The sequence below is a fragment of the Xiphophorus couchianus genome, chromosome 9 (assembly GCF_001444195.1).
Source record: "Xiphophorus couchianus chromosome 9, X_couchianus-1.0, whole genome shotgun sequence".
Classification (NCBI taxonomy): domain Eukaryota; kingdom Metazoa; phylum Chordata; class Actinopteri; order Cyprinodontiformes; family Poeciliidae; genus Xiphophorus; species Xiphophorus couchianus.
This window is the reverse complement of record NC_040236.1, coordinates 21,922,898-21,942,492: the sequence shown is the minus strand read 5'-3', so window position 1 is coordinate 21,942,492 and position 19,595 is coordinate 21,922,898. Positions and strand designations below refer to the sequence as shown.

The following is a 19,595-nucleotide window of genomic DNA, read 5'->3' as shown; positions in this document are numbered from 1 at the left end:
TTCAGCAAGAAATGGAAGCTTGTAAATAATTCCTTAATATTGATGAAAAAGTGCTCATGCCACTGGCAGATTATTTCACTTACAAAGTGGGAAAAATGTCTTGTTATAAGTTTAAAAAATCTGCTAGTGGAGCTAGCACATTTTAAAATTAATTTTAAAACTGGGGTATGTAGCTTTTATTTAACAAAAAATTCTTTAAATATGAGACAATCTGTGAAAAGATCAATCTCCTCCACCTCCTTGCAACGCTACTGATCTGATGAACTCCCACCACTCCCAGTCAAAAACAACCAAACAGAGCCAGGAGGAGTGTCTTTGTGCTGTCAATCACTTTTGTGTATGTGCTGCTAAATGTGTTAATGGTGAAGAAACAACTTATTATATATATATTCCTTTATTTAATCGGGTAAACCCCGTTGAGATCTAGATCTCATTTTCAAGAGGGACCTGAGCAAAAATTTGCAATACATAGCATTGAAAACAGTTCATCTACTGTCATCGGTGTTTGTGCTACCTAGCCTGAGGATTCATGGCAGGACCGCTATCAAGAAGTAGCTGTAGCAACGCCGAGAGAAAGGGGAGTGTTTGAAGTACACATACGCTAGGATGATTGACAGTGCTAAGACCCTTCTCCTGGCTCTGATTGGTTGTTTCTGACCGAGCTATATATTTTTGTAATTAGTCCTGGAAGAAGGAAGAGGAGCTCAATTTCCTCACAGACTATCTGTCTCATATCATACTGTTATGACAAAGTGACAGTTTTAACAAATTTATTAAAAAAAAAAGTTTTTGTTTTATTTTTTACATAAGTTACATACCCCAGTTTTAAATAATTATTTACTTAAAACAAACTCCTAAATCCTGCTGAAAAGTTATTAGTTTCGTCTTATTTCAAGTGCACTAAGATATTTGCACTGGAAACTAGACCAAAGATCCTTAGTATGACTTTGTGTTTTTGCAGTGTGCACCATAAGGCAAACGTCACTGGAAGTGTAGTCATTAAAGGCCTGCTGCTGAACTGTAAACAGACGTAAACCTTTAAGTGTTCAATCATTCAGCATAATTTACGCACCCAGCACAGTTAAAAGCAGTCATTAACTGATCCATGCAGCTTGCTTTGTATGCATAAGAGAACAGCAAACAGGCTAATATCATGGTTTCACACACACAGATTACATTTCCTTGCGTCTTCTGATACAAATTTTGCTCAGCGTCATTAACAGGCAAATCGTGATTAAAAGGCTCAATTGATTCTGGAGTCACGAGATCAAAAATGGCGACTCGGGAGCAGACTGACGCCACAACTCAAAGCTCCTGATTTAAAGCCTTACAAGCTCCAACAGGTCGCCCTGAAGGAGGTTTGTTGGTGGAGCTCAGAGCTTCCCTCTGTCCTGCAACATAATGCGAGGAGGTTTCAATGGGGAAGCATGAAACCAACACTAAATGCAGTCATAATGAGGCCCTGAGCTACAGGGGACCTCTGCTTTTAGTTGTCAGTGGAACTAGAAAAAGAAAAATACAGTCAGATTTATTTAAACTCAAAATACTTTTTGTAACCTTGTCTTTTAACAACAAAAATACACAATCAAATTTTGTTAAGTAGAGTATACAGACTTAATTATGCAATTTGCTAAAGTAACAGACGGGGAAGAAATTAAACCAAAACTGTACAAAACTACAAATAATTGCATTTAAGAAAAAAACAAAACAAAAACTATTTTCTACATGGAACTCCTTAAGTGGCATTGTTTTAGTTTCACTTGTTTCAAATTCTGTAAAATATGTAAATACAACTAAGCACATTATGCTATCAAACTATTAAATGCTTTATCAAAAGAAACAATCAGATCATCCCTACACTGTTAAGCCAAGCAGAAAGAGTGGAGCACTTCCCATGTTGATGTTGGAAATATTTTCTTTAGCTGCAGATACATCCTTTGCTACAGATAATCAAATATCCACTAAAGGAATAAAATGTTTCTTTTATTTAAAAAAGGGAACCGATTTATTTGTTCATCTGCATTTTATATGCTTCAAATATCGTATAAAAAAATCTTACGTGATTAAATGAAAAATCTGCAGTGAATGCTTTTTTTCCCTCTTTGATTACTACAATAATCTTACTGAAAAATCTAAGGAATCTATTATTGCTTCACGTTTGCTAGTCAGAGCAGAGAATTCAATCTCTTTCAAGCCCAGCAAGCTGATTATGGTTGAAAACTGCCCTGAATTAATGGATGAATTAAAACAACTGAGCAAAGAAGAGTAAACCACAGGGATGGAAAACACAGTGCTAGCTGGGTAGGCTTCAAACCAGTGATGGAGGTTACCTCTGCCAGGGACGGCACAATCTGTGGCTGAAGATGAATGTTCAGGCTAAACTGACAATATAGAAATCAAACACATCTCATAAAATTGTCAGCAAGTTTAAATGATCCAAATATATGTTAGAAAGATAACCTCACCTTATGTCACACTTAAATTTCCATCCGACGGAGTATGAAGGGAGCGTCCTGCCTATCAGCGCTCAGTGACTGAAGCCACCTGCTGGTGTCACTTTCCACCTGTATCAATATCACCGTCTGGGTGGAGCAAGCCTATGAGCTCATCTACCAGACCTTACCGTAACAATAACATCCTCTGTCTGCGCTGCTGTTGTAACGCAAACATGAGGGTGGTATGCAGTTGCTTCAACAATGAAGTTGCTCAATATCAGTTACTTTACACTCCTTTAGTTTAAAACCATTCTTGAAAAACTGGCTGCAAACGTCACGTCGTGAGTCACATATCATGATACTCAGCCGAAGAATTAGTTTGTGTAATCACAGAAGCTATTTTGAACATAGAGGGTACTGTTCCCTAAAACGGCTCTATTTAATGTAGTTTGGTGGGGGGTTTTTTAGACTGTCTGCTAACTCTTCTCCTCAAACCCTGTATGTTTATATCTTCTTAAAAGTTGTGGGTTGTAAACCAAGATCAACCTAACCCTGACGGTGCTTTAGTTATGCCAAGAACTACTCTAACCTATAGGTATGTGAAGCATTTGGGAGTTTTACACAGTGGCTATTTAATTACCACAATCACATGACAAGCCTGATTGGTACAAGGATGGATTTGCCTGGCTTTCATCATCCAATGATGAAATCATGGAAAAATACCAAACAAATAAAAAACATAAACGTGCAAAAGAGCATAAATATCAGGAGACTGACAGCAGCTGGCCCCGGTTTTAACATTTGAACTTTTTTTAAAGCACAACATTCAAATACCAAGACTTATATTTGTACTTGTATATCAAGGATAGCAATATGAACTAGAAAGTGTAAGTGTTTTGTGGTATTTAGTGTGAAAATGATAAAAGCCAGAGGTGGGACCAAGTCACTGTTTTTCAAGTCTCAAGTAAATTTCAAGTCTTTTTCCTCAAGTCAAGTCAAGTCTCAAGGTAAGACAGGCAAAACTCGAGTCAAGTCTCAAGTCGGGAGCTTGGCATTTCAAGTCCGTTCGAGTGGGTTTTTTTTTTGTTGTTTGTTTTTTTTAAACAATGTTCAAATTATGCTAAATATAAATAATAGACTGTGTGGTTTTTTAAAATCAAACATGCAATGCACTCATTGCAAATAAAGCACAGTGGTTTTGAATTTGGATGTGATGGTATAATAAATATCTGTCAGTCCAAGTGGGGTTAAATCTACAGCCAATTTCACATCTCAGTATTGATAAAAATATGTTGCCAGAATCACTAACCAAGACACAAAATAACGTGCTGCATTACCATCCAGAAACACTCAGAACTACCCCACAGCGTTATGTTCAGGATCCTTACAATTGTATAATTTTTTACTTTTACAGCAATTTTTGAAGGATAACAAAATTACTGGATTTTGATTTGTTTTTCTAGCAAAATTATACCACTTGGAAGTTATACCACTTGGAAATGGGTTTTGTGCAACGACCATCACGCCACCATTTTAAGAGTTATTACTGAAAAAACAGTAGACTTAATGCACCGACTGCAGTAAACAATCCATTTATTGTCAATATAATTTCCCAACATAGATGTCTTCAAATACACCCATACCTGTCATATTTTGGATTTGAGAATATGGAAAATGACTCTGTCCGGTGCTACTGTCAGAGGAGAGGGGGAGTAAAAATAACGTAAGAGCCGTGGGGGGAGGAGGGGATATTTATGGGAAAATACTAATGGGAGCAGGGAGGGAAAGGGGTGTAAAAAAAACGTAGTTTGCCTTATAAATACACCATCCATCCTGTGATGGAACTGGACCCGGTTCATCATTATGATGGGACAGAGAGAAACTCTCTTCCCTGAGTTCAGGTCCAGAACCTGCTTTCTGATCCGGACCCCGCTCACTATCCACCGGCTTCCTGAGCTAACACGGTGCACGTTAATGTGGATACGTTTGAATCACCAGATTTTTACAGCATGACCAAACATAGCAGACAAGTGAAAGATAAGCGGTATCACCAACATAACCCAGAGTTGCTAACATGACGTTAGCTAGTCAGTTGTCTCACAGTAAAAGAAAAATACTGCTTATCTCTTTGTGCAACTTCAAATGCCGAACAGTTGGAAGTTGTTGTATCTCCATCTGAGATCCTGCTCTTGCAGGTTTTTCATGTTTCACTCCGTTTTTAGTTGGATATTTCATGATTGATGTAACCAAAAGAAATTACTCACAGGAGCATATCTGCTTTGAGTGTTTTTTCGTCTCAATTTTTCCCCCGTTGTTATTTTTAAATCCTGTTAATTTGATTGGTTGTGCTGCAGCTTATGCACACCTACATACGGAGTGTGGAAGAACAGAGGGACGTCTGCAAATGTTGATACAGAATGAGTGAAATAAATTAATGGGGCCACTTTATAAATAATGTGTTTTAAATCTTAAGACTCAGTAAATTATCAAGTCTTTTCAAGTAAACAGCTTCAAGTCAAGTCAAGTCCAAGTCTTTGAGCATTTTTTTCAAGTCAAGTCTCAAGTCTTAATTTTAAAGACTCGAGTCCAAGTCATGTGACTCGAGTCCCCACCTTTGATAAAAGCTGTAATATTGTTTTGGATATTATCACCAATATACCCCTTTCAAGGACCAAACTAACAAAATAAATTAATAAAGAACAGGGGACTACTTTGGGACACCAGTGACATTAAGTAGTGTAACACCACACAATAACTGCATTTAATCATATTTTTAAAGATATTGATATTATTAGCTGCTTCCATGGAGCCAACAGTGGGAATATAGTCAAATTAATAATCCTCATACTACTTTTAGTTTGTAAGGTTTATAAATTCAGCATCATTATATCAAGTTTATTGTTGTGACGATAAATTAAAATACTTCTGACACTTAAAAAACAAACAAAAAACAACATCAATAAGTATATATAATTGTTCATTCCTAATGTATGCCCAGCAAGTCTCAATATACAATGCAGAAGACGGTCAACTATTTGTTTTATCGCTCTTATAGTGCCAAACAGACTTAAATACAAGCACTTTTCAAGCAGAATAAAATGTAAATTATGAAGTATTCAGATCAACCTACTGCACAAATTCACTGCAAGACAGTTGTATTTACCCAGTTGTGTTAGCGTGAACTAAAGCAGAGTCCTAAATAATAAACTGCATTCTGAAGAACTCAAAAGAACAATCACAGACCTTATTGGTAAAAATGTCATGCCTCTAGGTTGATTCTATGAACTTGGGCCCTCTATCAAATTCCCAAAGTGCTGAAGAAACACTTCCTCACTGTCACAGACATATTCAGATGCCTCGCCTACGCCGCTGAGCCTCCAGTAATCGACACAAAGCTCGGCTAGAGAGATGGCTTCTGTTGTCACAGTTGCCACTGTTAACGCCTTTATAGATTATAAAGACTCCAGTGTTCCTGTGCAGGCCTCTTGCATTGATAAAGGAAAAGTGCAACAGCGGTAAGAAGAAGATCACACTGTATTTACTGATAGTATGATGAAGGTAGATTTAAAAAAGTCAAAGTATTCAAGCAGTGTGTAACTTTTCTAGTGGGACTATAAAAACTTTAGAGACATTCCCATGTGCACATACTGTACATGTAAAAAACAAAACATTGTATTTTGGCAGATTTATGCTGATGCTCACAAGACTTACTCACCTTGTGTCTGTGATGAGCTTTTCAGCAGGTTCACTCTTCTTGGAATCTCCTGTGTTGGGCTTTGGAATCTTCTGTAAGTGAGGATGAACAAACACAGTCTTATGCAAAAACATTCAAACATCCCAGAGACTCAAATGAACGTCTTGAAACTAGCTCATGTTGCAGCTGGGTGGTTTTCTTGCTGCCGTACAAAACTAAACAGGTTGATGCCTACAAGGTAATCTACAAGTATGAGGGTGTGTCTTTGCAAACAGGTATACATTAATATTTAACTTGGCTCGTTTCTTCTGGTGCTTTCTCTACAGTCAATCAGAAGGGCGTGATGAATTTGTCACACTTTAATCAAACCTATTCACGGATTCAGTATTCATACATTTTTCTGTGAAGCGTTAACTTTAAATTATTCACAGAAGATTTGCCTATTGGCAGAATTTTTCCAGAGAGCATATATAAAATATGCAAAAGAAAATGCAGTTTGGAAGCTGAAATACCTGTGCCCAGTGGTACGGAATGATGTTTGCAAAGCAGCCAATCCAGGAAGTGCATTGACTTTACTCAGCAATGTTCCTATAATTAATAATTACTGCTAGCAACTCAATTTTGTTCTTATGTTGGGGCTGGACAATATGATTTAAACATAAACTCTCAAAAATTCGTTCACTTTCCTTATTAGAAAAATATATACATACATATAAAATACTGTCAAAAAGCAACTTATTTCAATCATTCCTTATGTGAATTGTATGGCACAGTATGAGGACCAGGGTACAAGAATCTTGTCATAATATTAGCAGAATAAAGAAGCAATTTTACTAAGAGAATGACTTAAAATTATGAGGGAAAAAAGTCCTTTTTATGAGGAATGATGTATATTTTTCTTGTTACTTTTTTGTGTTGGAGTTTTCATAAAATTACTGATTCACTCTCCAACAATTATGACTTTATTCTACTAATATTAAGAATTTATCATTGTAAAAAAAAAATAAAAACAATCTTAGCCTGACCCTTAATTTTGTCCTAGAGTTGACCTGAATTCAAAGTCCAAATCAACAGAAGCTGTAAAGCTCGCTTGTCAAACAAGATGGTGGGCTTTGGGCGTGCTGACATCACTCTGAACTATGGAAACTCAAGGAGTGCATTAGTGAAAAAAATCTAGATTTTCCAAAAATTTAAACTTCATAAGCCAAAAATTCAATTAATCAATTTTATCAATTAATGAACACCTGAAATCAAAGGCGTTCTAACTTACCTGGCCGTATATGTCTGCTGAGGGCGATGATCTGGATCTCTCATGGAAACACGTCCTCTGGGTCCGGTCCTCTGGTCCTGGATCTAGGATGTTCTCGGCCGAATGATACCGTCCAGACGCTTTTTTCTCTGGATGCTGTCTCTGTATTTTCCAACTTGCTTCATACTCAGCGAATGTACCGAGTCTTTGCTTGTCTTGGAAGGATGGTGAAGAATAAGAAACCTTAGTGCTCTTGATTTCCTTCTTTGTGTTTTCTGTTGCACAGCTAGAAGCCTGATCTTTGCCTTGATACTTCAATTGGCTTTTAGGCGGCATGTAATCAGGAAATTCTTGTTTCACAGTTTCATTTAAGAGTTTTTGTTGGTCTAGTGAAGAGTTTGCGTTTTTAGTAAGAGCTGGGACTTCACTAACCCCTACCTCATAGATTTTGTCTGGCTCAGAATATGACCGGACCTTCCTTTCTGTAGGGAAACGCTTTCGGGATCCAATGCGAGTTACGTGACCCGCGGAATGATTTGTTCCCGACTCCGTGACCGTTGCCAGAGCACTTCCATCTTTGTGAGCCTGGTAGTTAGATTGGACCTCAGTGGCAGCAAGGTCCACCAAAACAGGCTCCAGATCTCTCCTCCTGAAAGAGGTCGCCTTGAGCACCCTGGCTTGAGCTTCCTTTACATGATCTTTGTAGCAGTTAGACTGCAAGGACACCTCTGCAGAAGCTGGGGTGGAAATTTCAGTAGATTTCCAAGAATTTTGCTCGTCTGCTTCACGTTGAGCCCCAGGGAGAGCAGCAGCACTCTTGCTTTTCTGCAGCTTTGCTCTTCTCATCTGGATTTCATTTCTCAGTGTGGTGGCAAACCGCTCACTGCGTTTTACCTGATTGCTTTCAAAGTACTCCTCGGCGTTTGAGCCACTGGTTTTCTCCTCTTGATCTCCTGCATCCATGGACAGAGAGTGAAGCATTGGAGTTGTCTGAGGGCAGATCTTGTTGCTCACATGAGTTTGAAGTCTAATGTCTTGGTGAGAGTCTTTGAGCTGAGCTGCCAGAGACCGTCTTTGCTCAGCCTGCCTCCTAGGAAGGTTACTGACGTATGGAGGGTCTGCCATTTGTGTACCGTGACCTCTATGGCTTTCCCTATTGTCACAGAAGTGTTGGAGTACAGAAGTTTCCGGGACAGTCGTCACTTGGTGCTTGCTGTAGGCATTGCTGTCTTTGTTGTGAGAGGGGTGTTGATGTTGTTGAGGAAGATGATATTTGACTTTGGTGACCGTTCCAGCCTGTGGTGGATCTTCACTGGTACCGCTCCTTCGGTCATTTGGTGCATCAGACCAAGGTGAGGTGTTAGGCGGATTGGATGTGGTGACGCAGTAATATCGGCTTGGTCCAGTGACTTCTGTGGTTTGGTCAGTAGCTGCAGAAGACAGCGAGCTGCTTAGACTTCGTCTCTGGTTCTGGGTCGAGTGTTGAGCAGAACCATTATTGGGAGGTTCCTGCGAGCTGCTGTGGTACCCACCTACACTTTGTTGCTTTGATACAGACCAGGGTTGAGGATGGAAAGTGCTTTTGTCACTATGTTGTCTTGGATGGGAGAGCTGGCTAGCATGGGGAGCTTGTTGTTGCCCAACATCAGCGCTGTAGGGGGAATACTGCTTGTTGGAGCTAAACTGGGTATGGCTGTATTTATCAGATGCACCATAAACATTTTCACTGTCATTCTTTGGAGAAATGTTGTGACTGCGACGGTTTTCAGCAGAAACCTTACAGGCCAGGTGTGAATCAGGTCCTTCTGGGTGAGTTTTAACCTTCCCTCTCTCGTGTGCCTTGGTTGCAGCAAAGCTATCGCTACGTGCAGGCGGAAGCGGAGGAGGGGAAGAGGCTGAAACAGTCTTCTTTTTCTCAGGGACATTCCACACAGGTCCAAAGACGGTTCTGCTTGAAGAAGAGTGCCGGGACCCAGGCAAATCCTCAACCTGTGGGCCACCGTGGCCTGAGTTAATTCCTGGCATCTGAAAATATGCAAGTCTTTCATCCTGTCTGCCTCCCTCAGCAGCCAGACTCTGGCTGTTTCTGCCATTGCTGTGCTTTGCTCCTGCATCCCACTGACCGACCTTATAGGCCACGTTCTCTGTTGAGGCAGCATTGCTTTTTGAGAGCGAGTAGTCTGGAGTGCTTGAGCTTGTTGAGAACGAGCTGTAGGCAGAGTCTCGTTTCCCTCCTCCGAGGTGCTCCATGCTGTTGTTTGACTTAGCAGGCGACATGTGACCATGTTCTAGACTGTCCATGCTGCCAAGAGAGCTGAACTGGTCGGACACTCTGCGCAGGTTTGTCTGCTCCCAGCTAGAGGAGAGATCTGTAATTGATGAGCTGGAGCTGCAAGAAATTAAACAATACAACATATGAGTAATGAGGTTTTCCTATAGCGAGGTATGTGCAGCTATTAAGACTTTTTGAGACCTTTTTCATGCTGTCTTGAATAAAATTTAAGATAAAAAAAAATATATAAATACAGGAGATGGTTGGGGGCGCTGCTGTATTACAATCAATAGAGCTTAATGAAAACTTACATTTCTGGGGTCTGATTGGGGCTCTTGGCAGTGACTGTGTGATTCTCACACTGCATATGGCTCTCTGTAGCCTTACCGCCATAGTCCCAAAGTTAAAACTTTTTTTTTGTTGTTTTTGCACAGAATACACCTCACCTCGTATGGGTTGGCAGCAGAAGTGAGCCAAGTAGCCAGCTGGGGGTAAATTTGCACTTACACATGATGGACACTAAAAGCTAGAGAGCAGCTAATTACCGACTACATACATAAAAAACTACATATACGGCAAAATTTAAGACATGTAATTAATATATTTATGGCGGACTTATATTTTAGGAATTCAAGATATTTTAAGGCCTTAATTTAAATACATGAATTTAAACTTTTAAACTTTTTAAGCATGAGGAGACACCCTACATTTTACTTTTTCATTAAGATCTGGACACTATCCAGTTACTGGTATCAAGGTAATCAAAGGTTTGACAAAGATACAGCTTCAAACCCGTAAACATTTTCCTTCAAACTGTTTGGAGTTACTTTAACAGGAATTTCCATTAGAGAATATGCCGGAGTAATCAGATGATATGGAACATTAATTAATGCTACTTCAACTGCTGCCTGTCCTGTTTCTGCACACTGCTGGGAGAGACAATTTTGGCTGTTATTTTTGGTTGTAATTACACACCACTATCACTACCTTAGAGCATGTGTCTGTTAGGCTAAGCAGAGCTCACATCATCTGTTAAAACATATATAATGAATAGGGATTTGTAAACTATCGCAAAATGTAGAGGGTGTTTATTTGATTCTTTACTGCATGTATGCATCAAAATAAAAATAATGATAAATAAATACTCCCAAAGAAACAATTCTACCTGTAATAATATATATATTTTTAATACTCTATATAGATGTCCTGTGCAAATGTCATATTTTTGCACCACAAGACTCTCACACTGCTCCATGCCTAGTTAGAGTAACTCAGTAAGGTCTATTGACATCAGAATGGACCTTACCAAGCTCTGCCCACAACCGACCCACGTGACCGGAAGTCTCACAAGCAAAGCCTTGCAGCGCTTTGTTTCTAAGTAAACATGACTCGGTTAGTGCATCATTTCTACCGGATTTTCTCAATATATCAGCTACTACAATGGACAGAGGAACTAACCAGTTCATGTCATCACCTGGGAGGAGGTTACTGGTTTCTCAGTCACAAGCTGGTTGCAAACCTGAGGCCAGCAGGTGTCAGTCAGTTATGGTAGATCTGAAATTTGGTTTGATGACGTCAATATGAGAAGCTACAGACTGATAGGAGGAACCAAAGAGCTCTGGAAAGGTAAAGGAAAATCTTCTGAAGTTGGGATATAATTAATTTAATTTCACATAATTATTGCGGTAGAAGCCATTTGTTTGATAAAATTTTATGAAATATATTTGTTCTATTTGATGTTTGTTGTGAATGACGTAAACTCACAAACGAAAGAGCTAATTAGTCCAACGTTTAGAAACTACAGCGGCTGTAATGCGCCACAGCAAAGGTAAACAAAGGTAAAATAACCTGAACAGGTGATCAACTCAAAACCACTGGTACCTTTTTACTCTCTCTCTCTCTGTAGTTTAAGCACACCTGTTACCATGGCAACCGCCTGCGCCCCGCAAGACGAGCAAAGATTACGTTAAAAACATAACATTCAGTCCGTTACATATCAAGTTTCCAGGTTTGATTCAATGAACACAGCGATGGTTGATTGACTAGCTGTACTTGGTGCTAGCGTGGCTAACACGAGTAACAGTTTTGAAGCCTTTTCTGCTAAAATAAAATCTTTAGTGTATGTCAGATACAGACACATTGCATATTGATCTGTTTAGCTAACGTAAGACTGTGTAGCAGACAGGCTTCAAGGTGTAGAAGTTGTATCAGTTCTGCCGTTATGCTGTACTTAGCTAACGGGAAGCTAAGTGTGTGTGTGAGACGGCCACACACGTGACCACGTAGAATGGGCATCAGCCATTCTACAAAAGCAGCCCTTGTGGTAAGGTCCATACACCAACATGTCATCTCAAAAGAAAAAATACAAGTTTGAGGCAATAGTTGTTGGTGTAAAACAATTAAATGAGAAGTAATCAACTCTAAATTCTGAAAACTAAAATCATGAAATTGTGTACTGTAAATTAAAAAACACCCCAAATTCAGAATCAGCAGCAAAACCACTAAATCTCAGTTACCTTGCATCATATCTGGGGTGCCACACTGTGGTGGGCGGGGACTGCCTTCTGCCAGCTTCTGATTGGCTTTCATTGAACTTGGTGGAGTGCCAGGAGTGAGGCCTGCTTATGGGTTCATTCCGTCTGCAGAGAGGGCAAAAACACAGACTGGGTTACAGACCAGTCTGATGAAAAACACTGTTTTTCCATCTATAAACCACTCTATGTTGACTTTATCAGCAAATATAAAGGTTCAAAAATAAGACAATAGTTGCCTTGTGAGAAGTTTGAGCATGAGTTTGACTTACAATTTTTAAATTGAGTACACAAGTATGTATTAAAAACACATTTGCTTTGAGGTGTCAGATGATGTATGTGTTAGTATATTAAACTTTGGTACACTCATACAGGTCTTTTGCAAACCTGGATGCCTGAGCAGTCTGAGCTCTGAAAATGGATATTTCATAAGGCCAGACGTTGGAGTTGAGATTTCAAATAAATGGTATGTTGCACTGTAAGGACACAGCTTTTTAAACAAATCCAAACAAACTCTTTAAACCATTGATGTGTCATATGTTTTATTCACTCCATCAGTCACAGTGGGAAGAAATGTGATATATTTTACATTTGTTTCAGAAGCTTTGTGCATATGATAGTTAGCCATAAGTCACATACCCTTCAAAGCCGTTCTTTCTGAGGTAGCATGTCACAAGGCAAACACAAAACACAATTTAACACATTTGCTCAGAATTACAAACAAAAAGCATTCTACGTCTATCTGGATGAAAAAGCATGCCACACAAATGGAATGAACTTTACTGAATGATAAGAATCACAGGACAATGCAGGTGAAGATTCCCAGAGACAGAAAGCTGATATCAAAGGAGTTTACTACGCAAATGAGTTCTATAGTATCGTTCACAAGGCAGACATGATGAGGGGGGGAGTGGACAGGACATATGCACTACTTCTTTACAGTGAAGTCACAGAATCATACCTCATGGAACTTCGCAAAATCTTCGTAAGAAAGCTTCTCGCCACATGCACGTCATTCTCTGAGGGCATTTTCTGAGCTACAATATCCACCATTTTCAAATTCCTGGGCAGCAAGGGCAGGAAGACACACAGGGCTCACCAGCAGGACAACACAAACACCATTTTACATTCTAAAATGCTGATATGCTTGTGAACACTTAACAGGTTGGACATAGCTTCAGTTTTAAGACGCTATACTTTTGGTTGAATTTAACATCTGCAGCCAAAGAAAATAAATAACTAAAATAGGATGATGCTTTGCAAAATGCATACGGTAAACAGAACACCTGTAAAAGGAAAACTAAACAAATAATTTGGATCATGAAAGTTTTATGGTTTTAATCACCAAGGAATCAAACATGGTGTTCATTTAGTAAAGTCATTTTACCATTTAAGACATTTGTAACAGGAACTTTGTTAGGAATTTTCCTCAGATCTCTTACGCGTTTCCCATGGGAAATTCATTGGCATGAACTGCAGACCTACCACCTACCTTGTAACTATTGACTAATATGTAAATAATTTATTTATGCAAATGAGACAGGAGTTTAAAGGACTATTAATCTGTAAGGATTACAGAAATCGTTTTCGGAGCTGTACCCGTTCAGACTAGTTAAGTTCACCTTCTGGGAATAATCCATTCATTTTAATTTCTATTTTCCAATCAATTTTATATTAAGGATGGCAAGAGATTTAGCAGCTATGTGCAAGATACTAACAGCTCATAGCCACTAAACAGAAGTCAAGTTAATAAAAAAACAAAACAGAAAAACTATCTCTTTAAGAATTTTCACCTCCAGTGACATAAGGCAGTCTGACTGCAGATACTTAAAAGCTTTGCTTATTCATATGTACTAGTTTTCTAATATAAACTGGATTTTGAGATGCCCATTTTAAAGCTTAGTATTTTATTTAAGCAATCTTATCAAAATCATATTTTAAATAAAACTGGAATAAATACATTTATAATATTCAACTTTATGTATTCCACATAGCTGCTTACATATTCTTTTCTACGTTTTCATAGAACACCCTAAATTTACAGAATAAGCTGAGGTCATACAATGCTTTATATGAACTGTCCTCTTAACACATACAGGGAATTTGAACCACTTGCTTTGGTGAAAAATATTTGCTGTTTCTCTTTGAGAAAAAGAGAAAATTGCACCAAAAGACAAACATTTTTCCTTCTTTTGGGCTTCCATATCTATCCAAAACTTAAACCATTTGGACCAAATATCATGCTATTCTAGATCGCACAGAAAACCTGTATAAACTTGGCAGAAAGAAGTTTCCAACTCAACAAAACAGAGGTTAAAAACATATCCTACTTAAGTACAAATGATTCTAATTCTGCATTCTGAATTACTGCATAATTCAGAATGCAGTAATTCTGAATAGTAATTAACTCATTCTCTATGTAACAGCCCCCCCTTCTGGTAAAAACACTTTGGTGTTCAGTTAATTAAGCTGGAGCAAATGAGAAAGTCCAGGTAAGACGGACATGATAATTTACAGGCAACAGCAAAACTGCAGCAACCATCTCTCATCGTCAGAGGAGGGTGAAGCTGAGGTGAGCTATAATCAGACGGCCATATGGTCCCTGGGGGAACACAGGCCCAGCATGAGTCAGGGGGGCTTAGAGTACAGAATCTCGCTCACAATCAGATCAGCCACTTCACCGCTTTGTTCAAGCTGTCGTCTGCATGCCAGACATCTTTTCTGCCCCCACTCGAGCTAAAAACTGACACAGTTTGGCAGCCACAGAGGACGTGGCGGTAGTTTGTGGTGGACAAATGATGAACTAATAACCAAAATTGTAATAATCAGTTTCAAAAACATTTGAGTTCTTTAGCTTTTTTGCTGGGATTACTGGGCATCAGGCTCCAATTTCTATAATGGAGTTATCTGAAGAATATTCAGCCAATAAATCTGTTGAATATATATAAAACATTACAGTAGTACAGAAGTGTAGATAAAGGTTTTCTTGCCTTGGTTTTCACTGAAGAGGAGATTTGCTCATAAAAGTGAGGTTAACAGGACCTGCTGCTTCACTGAAGTAATGAGGAAATGTCCAAACCAACAGCTTGTTTCTCTTGGAAACATGACTCTTGCTTTTGGATCAAATTAATACAGTTTTGACACCCTATGATCTTTTTTCAGACAGACAGATTTGGTAAAGCCTCGGTAAAGTGGGTCAATTCCATAAAATGAATTGAGGATTAGAGATAAGGCCTATTTAGAAGACAAAGACAAGCCAACATGGAGCCCAAGTCGTCCTTGTGTCGTTGCAGGCCTGTTTCTGGGGCAGCTAACCACACATGGCGCATGCCATTGGTATGCAAATGAACCTGGTTTTATTAGGCCTATCGTCAGGGCTACAGCTGGGCAAGCACAGATATGTCAGGAAAGTGAATCAGATGGCTGCAGTGGGGGCAGGGGAAGAGATTGCTTTCTGAGTGACCAGTTTGAAGTCCGACTGAACACCAAGCGTACGCTCTACTGAGCAGTCAAGAAAGAAAAATTCACATAATACAAAAAAAAAGGTCAAAAACCTCATCATTTGTTTTATATGCAATCCTTTAAAGTTCAATTTGTTTTAAAATGTTAATTCTTACTGATCACGACTTAACCTAAATGACTGATGACCTCAGACTGAGAGGTAAAACAAAAGGTTTTCACAACAATAACAAAGTATTAGGGTCAAAGGAAACCAAAGAAGGTCCCGTTATCCACAATTATTCATTGATGTATAAACAGGCAACCTAAAACATCAGCATTGAGATGTAGATTTAAACTATTTAATGTTAAAATGTAAAAATAAATGAATAAATAAATGATGAAGTCAGACTCACCAAACACGTGGATGAAGGAATACAGAAACAACAACAACCACAACAAATGTAAGTCCTAAAAGCAGTCCACCAATATCAAAGTGGAATTTAGTTTGAGCTGTAAAGTGGGACCAGCTGCATCCATGTGCTGGTCAGGCATAATGGCCCCAATACTTCAGAGACAAACCAAGATAAAAAGGACTAACGTCTGAGCACCAACATTACCTACAAACTCACATTGTCTGACAACTTAGACATTTTAACCTGAAATGGGCATCACTGAAAGTAAAACCAAGTTTTCCTAGCAGAAGTAGATACAACTTAGGGGAGGTTTTCTTCAGGGGCTTTCTTTCCCCAGAGAGGGGGTAGAAAAGTGCACCAAAAGGGAGGAGGGCCATTGTCATAGCCAGTCCCCGGTGAGTATTCCCCCTTCCTTGCGTTGTCTCATTGGTTCTAAGGGGCTAATATGCTAATGGGGGGATGAAATGCCGGACTCTTGTCTTGCCATCACCCCTGTTGTGAGGCACACATGCATTTCAACAATTACCATGGCAACAGCTTTATCTATAGTGTGTGAGAGCGCTTGGTTTCCTGAAAGTATCCAGTAAAGAGCGGAGCTGCTGACCATCGGGGGTTGTTACCTCTGCTTGGTGAACACAGATCAATATCAAAAAGTATTGACTGGTAATTGTAGATATGATCAAATTCAACTTTGTAATCTAAGAACACGGTTTCAAGTAAACTAATTACAGTGCGGTAACCACAATAAAATTGTACACATTTTTAACTGTTGGAAATTTTCTGAACAGAGCAACAGTTGCCGCCTGTTGCTGCATACTGCTGGTCAGCAGGATGAAAGAAGGCTACGACACTTTTCACTCCCTCAAAGGAAAAAAAATGTCGTTTGGATATTTTTGGTCATTAAAAACAGTCAGGATTTGAAAAATAAAGAATGTCAATACCATTTAAAAATACAGCTGGTAAGCTAAAAATGGAGACTCTTTTTAGCAGCTGATTGCAGGATGACTATTCTTGAAGACAGTATGAGCAATTACCTTGTTAATATCAGATTATTTATTCAAAATCTTTTTTTTTCTTAAGTTCAAAATTGATTAACATTCCATAAGATTATAGATAACCTTCCATTTTCTACATCTCCTTAATCAGTGCAACATAATTCCAGAAGCAGAAGGAATAATTGTAGCTTTTCAGTTTCAAATAAAAATGCTAGGATCATTGTTTACAGATTTGTTTGCATTTTTTGTGCAAATTAAACCTGACCGATAACAAGAAAATACTCCTGAAGTGCTCATGCTGAATAGGTAAATATCTATTCAGAATTCTTAATTTATATTCCTTTATAACTGTATAAGAAATTACAAAACACAACTGTTTTTCTAAGAAATTAAAAATATTCCCATGTTTTTATCTTGTCTTCTTAAAGTGGAAAACATTCCAGTTCACAGTTTTCGTTTTCTAATGGACAAAAATAAAAAATAAAAAATGGGATGCAGATTAGTGTAGAAATACTGCAACCTAAAGCTGACAGAAAAGGCACTAAAGTTCACAAAAACTTATTGCAGGGGAAGCATTTTTCTTCAAGAACCTCAATAGCATTATGTTTCAATACTGTGAAGAAAGAAAATAACTAAAGGCAATCCATCTAGAAACACTGCTTGTGCTGTGTCCCCTGAGATGTTACGGAAAGTCAGACTCTAAACCTTCACATATTTTCACTCCTAAACCTATTAGTTTCAGCTGAAAGGGGGAATGCTGTCAAGAAAAATGATAGACAGCTGGTAATTATCAGCCAGGTTGAAAAGCATGGCGGTGACGGAGGAAAGTGCAGCATCATGTACAGTATTGGACGGCAGGAAAAAAACCCCGCTAAGGTTCAAACTGCCAAACCTGCACTTTGCAGGTGAGCTGCTGGGTCCTGTTTGCTCCCTAGGGAGGCTCACAAAGGCCTTTCTTCAGCTAACCCCACAATCAGACCAGTCATGGTGAAGGTGAGAGAGGTGAACTGTGAGCACCATGCAATGACCGGCACATTCCTGGGCTGAGTGGCATACCAGCTGCCAAGTCACGAGCTGTCTGTGCTGACCCATGGCCCAGAAACACCTGGAAACCTTCAGACTGAGAACGACGCGTCCAACTGTATCATTGCATATGTGTTAAATGCCACCTCAAATTGTATTGGATTCTTCTGTGTGTCTGACAACATGCATAAAATCCTCAAAAGTAATTATTTAGAGCACCTAAAATAAAAATAATTAGTGTGAGCAACCCTAACAAAACTGTCAAAATGGCAAAAAGGTGTGAAATATTTATATGCGATGTCAGCCAGGATTTGGCTCTGATTCTGGATCCCGGAGGGCTACGTTCCCCATTACAACTCTTTTATGGGCGTTACCTGATGACAGAACATTTCTAATGTTACACATGAAGCATGAGTCAAAAACATGGCTGAAGATGGCAAAAAATAAATCAAAGACAACTCTGCAACAACACAGATTTTATTATAATTACTAGACATAACTAGTCCAAACATTACAGTTTCTGAAACAGCATTTTACACATTCCAGAAACACTGTGTCCAACATTCACATACTCACACCTCATAACACGCAGCATTTCAAAATCCAATCTTTTTCTAATCTGCGCACCATTCCCAAACTCACCGTTACAACACTCTTCCAGGTCAAAGCTGTAACAGAGGGTAAGCTTCAAACTAGTTAGCCATTTCATTATCAGGAAGATGATAATGAGGGAGAGGGAGAATATACATGGGGACTGTTGTTTTGGTGATACAAAGAGGGTAAATTGGTAATGCAAGATGTTACAGTCAAGAGTTGTGTGAAGTTGTCTCTTCTGCCAACATAAATAACTAATGCCAGATCAAAATAGCAGGATAGGGAAATGTATATATATCATTATACAGTGGTTAAAAGAGGAATCAGAATTGACCAAAATCAGCATTGGTCAATCAAAGAATGATAAAAACCAGTGAACAAAAATTTCTCACAACTTTGATAAATCGCTCACAAATCTATTGGATTCTGTGAAAATTCATGAGGAAAAAAATCTGTATAATTTATAATTCTACTCTAAAGACTCCATATGGGTTCATGTACAAAGTAAAACAGTACATTGCCAAGTTGAAAGCAGCCAATATTAGTAGACTGTCACTGTCAACATTTCCCTAAAGGGCCTGAAGGCATGGTGGAGAAATAAAGGCATGACTAAAAACTACAAAAACAAAAGCTTTAGTCTCTAAAGTATAATTTGTTATGTTGAGATACTAACAATTTTAAGAAAGCCACTTAAAGGAATTTAGTTATCTGCATTCCAAAACATACTGCGTAAGCTTAATTAGAAAAATAAGGCTTGCTAAATGTAAGCCACTACCCAGAACCCCTACTGAGTGCTTACACTGTAACATACCCCTGTAATCTTTTCCTGCTATAACTGGATTTTGCTCTGAAATGCTGAAGCTTTTGTTAATCTAAAACAGCCACTTGGTGTGTATGAATGTTTATTTTGTTGCTACAAGGACAACAACATTAAAACTGACCTTTGCA

The 19,595-nt window shown here is 38.7% G+C and overlaps 1 protein-coding gene across 2 annotated transcripts in view; it reads right to left on the bottom strand.

Annotated features, from left to right (window-relative positions):
* Positions 1–19,595, bottom strand: part of shroom2a (shroom family member 2a) — a 47,516-nt gene that overhangs the window by 6,892 nt on the left and 21,029 nt on the right. The window contains exons 4-7 of one of the 2 annotated variants that reach the window (XM_028027250.1): positions 13,143–13,244; positions 12,167–12,289; positions 7,400–9,767; positions 6,151–6,221 (exon numbers count right to left, since the gene is read on the bottom strand). In XM_028027250.1, the coding sequence (XP_027883051.1) occupies positions 6,151–6,221; positions 7,400–9,767; positions 12,167–12,289; positions 13,143–13,244 (2,664 nt within the window). The remainder of the gene's footprint in view (positions 1–6,150; positions 6,222–7,399; positions 9,768–12,166; positions 12,290–13,142; positions 13,245–19,595) is intronic. The other variant, XM_028027251.1, reaches the window with a different exon arrangement.